We start from the raw sequence: 5285 nt of genomic DNA, 5'->3' as shown, positions 1-5285 counted from the left end.
TATATATATATATATATATTGTTTTCCCCCTACATGTACATAACTTTATTTGTAAAGAATTACAAATTGTAGCCTACACTCAGGACCAACATTGCTGCTGTTATTATTAGTATTATTATTAATTTCAGTTTCAGTCAATACATTCCCTGCCAGTAACTTTATGCCTTAACTTTGTAATAAGGTACATTTTCGATTTTTTTTCCAACTTTTGCAAACAGAAGGTTTCTTTCTGTGCCTCTTTTTGTGAGCTCTGGATTTAATTTATTTAAAGGTGTGTTAAGCATTTTCATCCTATATGTAGTTTTAAATGTCATTCTGTGTGTGGTAAATTGTCAACAACTGATCAGAATTAATTCATTTTGTAAAAAAACAACCAATGTACTTCCTATATCCACTGCCCCGATAAAAAAATAATTCCCTTCCTTCCTGAGAATAATAGATTTTTTTCTGTTCTGTTTCATGCAATGGCATGTTGGTAAAGGACGCTGAGAAATTAATCCAAAATAAGTGATAGCCATTTACTATGCAAATGTGTACAGTGCTGCATGCTAATGCTTTACCTGCCTCTGCAACTTAATGGCTTCAAATGGAGTTCTAATGGAATTGTGGGTATTACTTGTGCAGGACGGTATTTGAGAGAAATACAAAACTGCATGCATATTATTCCATTTGCATCGTCAGATTAAAGAGACACTATATGTTTTTTGGGAAATAGATGTGTAAGATGAAGTAAGTTTTCTTTTGTAAAATAAATTTGAATGTAAAAAGATTGCTGTGATTTATGTTTTTGACCCTCTTTAATAGCACATTTTCAGATGCACAGTAGAATCAGTAACATCAGGCCTACTTCAGTCAATATTTATAACAATTATAAATATTATACTATAATGATAATACTATAATGTACATAGCAGTGACAATCACTTACTTTAATTATTTAATGGTACAGTGCCATTTATAGCCTCCTCCTCTCATGCCTATGAAATTGTAGCTTGCAGTAGCGCCATCTTTTGGGCTAACTGTGCATGTTCACTGCATTCATGATAAAAATTATTTAAAAAAAAAACATCTCAGCAGACACTGTGATTTTAGTACTTTCATTAAGTAGTTTTATTCCAGATGCTGTCATTAAAGCAAACGTGTGACATACAACATATTTTGATACTCATGTTACACTTTTCAATGGAACATTTTAAATTCAGCTTGTTATGCTAAATCTGTAATTAAAATTGTTATATTAAAATTAGAAAAGGGCTAAATATAAGTATTACCACTTTGTATACAGTATATTTAGCCAAACTATTCAACCCTCTTTTGATATAACAAAGAGTGAAAAATTTAAGGGGGTCTGAATACTTTCCGTACCCACTGTATATACATTACACACAGTACATTTAGCTGGTAAAAGTAGCATAAATAAATTTACTTTAATCCTTAAAGCACAATTCTGAAACTCAAATTGATTACGATTATAGAATGAACGTGTACAGTGATCAGTGTGAGGTTAGACTGGTTACAGGTTGACTGGTTTTGTCGTCCCACCAGGTTCTGGATGAGCTTCTGGCTCTTTTGAGGTGCTGGGCTTGACCACCTTGTCACTCTGGGCCCGGTTCTGTTTCTCCCTCTCCAGAGCTTTCTCCATCTCTGTGTAATAATCCAGGGCTTTCCGCACTGGGTCAATGATGTGTTGCTGTAAGGTTAGAAGTAACAGTTAGAAATGTTTGTCTTTAAATGTCACTAATCTAGACTCTGAGTAAGTTGTGCTTGACCTCTGAAAATAGAAAAATCAATGGGACGATATATTATCTCTTTATTATTTCAAGTGTTTCTACTAGACAGCATGACAGATGTAAACAAATCAAATTGCATGAGATAACTCAATATTTCAAGTTAGGTGCAATTAACATGCTTGTGTAGAAGAAAAACTAAATCTTAATTAAAATCTTGAAGTGTATTGTAGACAGGACACCACCGACAGGGTAAACTTTTTGACTAATAGATATCACCACACTTCCCCAGTTAACTAATTACAGTACATTAAGACATTACATTTTGCATTACAAATTTTCTGTAATGTTATGCCTAAATATGCAAATTAGGCATTATCTAATTAAAATGCACTAATTTGTGTACATTTCCCAAATAGAAATCTGAATATTAGATAAAATTAGGTTCATTTCATTTTGTTCATTATTTCATTTTTTTGACATTAAAGATTTAAACTTGTAAACTTGTTTTATCACTCTATAAATCAGAAAATTTTGTCAACAATCAAAATAAAAACATTTTAAAAAAATGTTTAGCTTTTAATAAAATGCTATATAAATCAGAAATCATGTCAATATTATATTAACAAACCCCTCTGTAAAAACCTGCAAAATATATAATAAATCTGGCAAGTTTGGTGTATGTATGTACTACTGAAGTGGGAATTACTGGCTAATTTTGAGAAAACAACCTTGAAAGATATGTTTTGTGATGCAAATATATAAAGTGCAATTAAATAAACAATTCCCACTAATCTGAAAGACATGTTACAGAACCAAAATAGCCCAAAATCTCAAAACTAATGAGTGCATGATAAAACTTGGTTTTGCCTGCGCTGCCTTGCCTTTACATTTTTGATGTAACTGATCATCTCAAATTGTTTTAGTTCTCCTAACTTATTAAAGGGTTAGTTCACCCAAAAATGAAAATTCTGTAATTAATTACTCACCCTCGTGTTGTTCTAAACCCGTAAGACCTTCCGTTCATCTTCGGAACACAAATTAAGATATTTTTGATGAAATAAAAAATGACAGTATGACAGTATCATGACGCGAGCGTGTGGCGGCGATGACCCAGATCCGGCGTAATAATGACGTCATCGCGCCGGATCTGGGTCAGCGCCGGCGCCGCCACGCGCTCGCGTCATGGTACTGTTGTGAACGCGCATCCACAAGCAGTAGAGACGAAAATGTGGAATAAAGTCGTTATTTTTGTTTTCTTTGAGCAAAAAAGTATTCTCGTAGCTTCGTAACTTTACAGTTGAACCACTGATGTCACACGGACTACTTTGTCGATCATCTTGGTACTTTTCTGAACCTTGAACGTGGTAGTTACCTTGCTGTCTATGGGAGGATCAGAAAGCTCTCAGATTTCATCAAAAATATCTTAAATTGTGTTCCGAAGATGAACGAAGCTCTTACGGGTTTGGAACAACACAAGAGTGAGTAATTAATTACAGAATTTTCATTTTTGGGTGAACTAACCCTTTAAAGTGTATGGTGTCTTATTAAAGTGTAAGATTTTCCAGGAACTTTCTCACCTCCAGACAGGGGAAAAGATTGGCCAGTTCAATGAAGAGAGGAAAGAGAACAAAGCGGATAAATCCAGTCTGAGAAGACGGTTTGGTCACTTTGTCTCGATCCATGAATGGAGTGACAGGAAGACCCTCCAACTTCTCCATGTCACTCTAGATTAAGATGTCAAAACCCTTCGTTTTACGTTAGATAACATAAAAGCACAAAATACTGTTGTTTAAAATGAAAATTGTACTGCACTGCTCCCAACATGACACTGGAAGATACTTGTTTATTATAAAAGGTTAGCTATATTTACCTGATTAAAGAACTCCTGCAGCAGACAGTCCAGCCACGGTTCTGCCACATCCATGGGTCTCGCCTCATTGGAGATGTCACTTACTTTAATCATGATCATCATCAACTGTTACAGAAGACAGGAAGTGCCTTCAAGTGGATTGTCACCAAGAACAGCCCTAAAAGCTGAACGTTTAATGTAGCTAATATAGGTTTGCTGGGTTTGATCACTGAAAGACCTTTACGAATATCATTGTTCTTACCACATCTCTGTGATCTTTGTTGCTGAAGTCGAACACGGGGAGAATGGCTTTGAACTTGTTGAGGATCTCAGTATGTCTGGTCATATCAGTAGCAAGAATAAACCTGCAGTGATGAGAAGTTGCTCAGTTTTTACCTAGATTTTGGTTTGATATAGATATGATGATGGAGATTATAGAAGAGTAAATAATATACTTAATTATGCCTTCTCTTATTCTTTTGTATTGCTCTGTTGGCAAGTTTCGGAAAATGTTGCTTTCACTCTGAAAAATAATTAATGTTGGTTTTTCATGCATATAGAATATGTGCATACAATACATACACACTGCATAGCAAAGTACAAAAGTGCTATGAGTAATATGCTAGTATAACTTAAGTCGAAAAGACCAATCACAAACAGCATGCAAATTATTTTCAGTTACATACAGTATATAATGCATTTTTACATAAAAAATGAAAAAGTCAACAATTTATATCATTGTACGTCAAGGAGATTTTCAAAGTCGAAGCTTAAACATTCAAAATCTAAAGTTTACTATTGTGATTTTTATCTATAACCAGCGTTTTTACCTTTTCCAGAATTTCAAAAGCTACAGCGCAGTGGTGATTTTCCAGTGGGGAGATGTCATTGTACCTCAAGGCGAGCTCAGTGCGTGCATTAATCTGAAACAGGAGATACTTCCATCGGTTTATGCAGTGTACTGAAAAGCAGCAGATCTTGAGACAGCAGCTTTCTCACCTGGTATGCATTGTTGTAGCCGGTGTGATCTAGATCGTGACAGACGGCTGAAATAAGCAATTTTAACTAGTGACACGGACCGTGTCTATTGTGTTATTGTGTCTCCTGCCAATGACTTCATAAGCCCTCGATTTCTGGTTTTGTCAAGATTTCAAAAGCTACAGCGCAGTGGTGATTTTCCAGTGGGGAGATGTCATTGTACCTCAAGGCGAGCTCAGTGCGTGCATTAATCTGAAACAGGAGATACTTCCATCGGTTTATGCAGTGTACTGAAAAGCAGCAGATCTTGAGACAGCAGCTTTCTCACCTGGTATGCATTGTTGTAGCCGGTGTGATCTAGATCGTGACAGACGGCTGAGGTTAGCATGATGAGGAGGTCAATACTGTCAATCTTGCTTCTGAGATCTGTTAGCCATATTAGTCCATACATCTGACAAACAGATGGACCCAGATATTAATAGCCAGGACTTTTCCTGTTGGGCCAGTCGATGAAACCCTAAAATTTGTGTATATGTATATATATATATATATATATACACACACATTTATTTATTTAAAGATTAACAACTTTCTTTTACTTAAAGAAAATTTAAAGATTTTCCTAATTAATTAAGTCTTAAAAGGCACAACATTTTTTTATTAAAATATCCAAAAACCACTAGAACAGTGTTATATATTTTGCTGACTTGTGTACTTACATTATCCCA

The 5285-nt window shown here is 35.0% G+C and overlaps 1 protein-coding gene across 1 annotated transcript in view; it reads right to left on the bottom strand.

The window, feature by feature from the left end:
- Positions 1 to 1503: 1503 nt before the first annotated feature.
- The window catches only part of LOC107660664 (high affinity cGMP-specific 3',5'-cyclic phosphodiesterase 9A-like), a 6893-nt gene continuing 3111 nt past the window's right edge, over positions 1504 to 5285 (bottom strand). The window contains exons 6-12 of the mRNA XM_016450053.1: positions 4886 to 5008; positions 4410 to 4502; positions 4035 to 4102; positions 3842 to 3944; positions 3601 to 3705; positions 3308 to 3454; positions 1504 to 1690 (exon numbers count right to left, since the gene is read on the bottom strand). Coding sequence (XP_016305539.1) covers positions 1514 to 1690; positions 3308 to 3454; positions 3601 to 3705; positions 3842 to 3944; positions 4035 to 4102; positions 4410 to 4502; positions 4886 to 5008 — 816 coding nt within the window. The 3' untranslated portion in view covers positions 1504 to 1513. The remainder of the gene's footprint in view (positions 1691 to 3307; positions 3455 to 3600; positions 3706 to 3841; positions 3945 to 4034; positions 4103 to 4409; positions 4503 to 4885; positions 5009 to 5285) is intronic.

Source organism: Sinocyclocheilus anshuiensis, unplaced genomic scaffold (genome assembly GCF_001515605.1).
Source record: "Sinocyclocheilus anshuiensis isolate Anshui unplaced genomic scaffold, SAMN03320099.WGS_v1.1 scaffold627, whole genome shotgun sequence".
In the NCBI taxonomy this organism is placed as follows: Eukaryota; Metazoa; Chordata; class Actinopteri; order Cypriniformes; family Cyprinidae; genus Sinocyclocheilus; species Sinocyclocheilus anshuiensis.
Note: the sequence above shows the minus strand (reverse complement) of the source record. Positions and strands in the feature narration are given on the sequence as shown.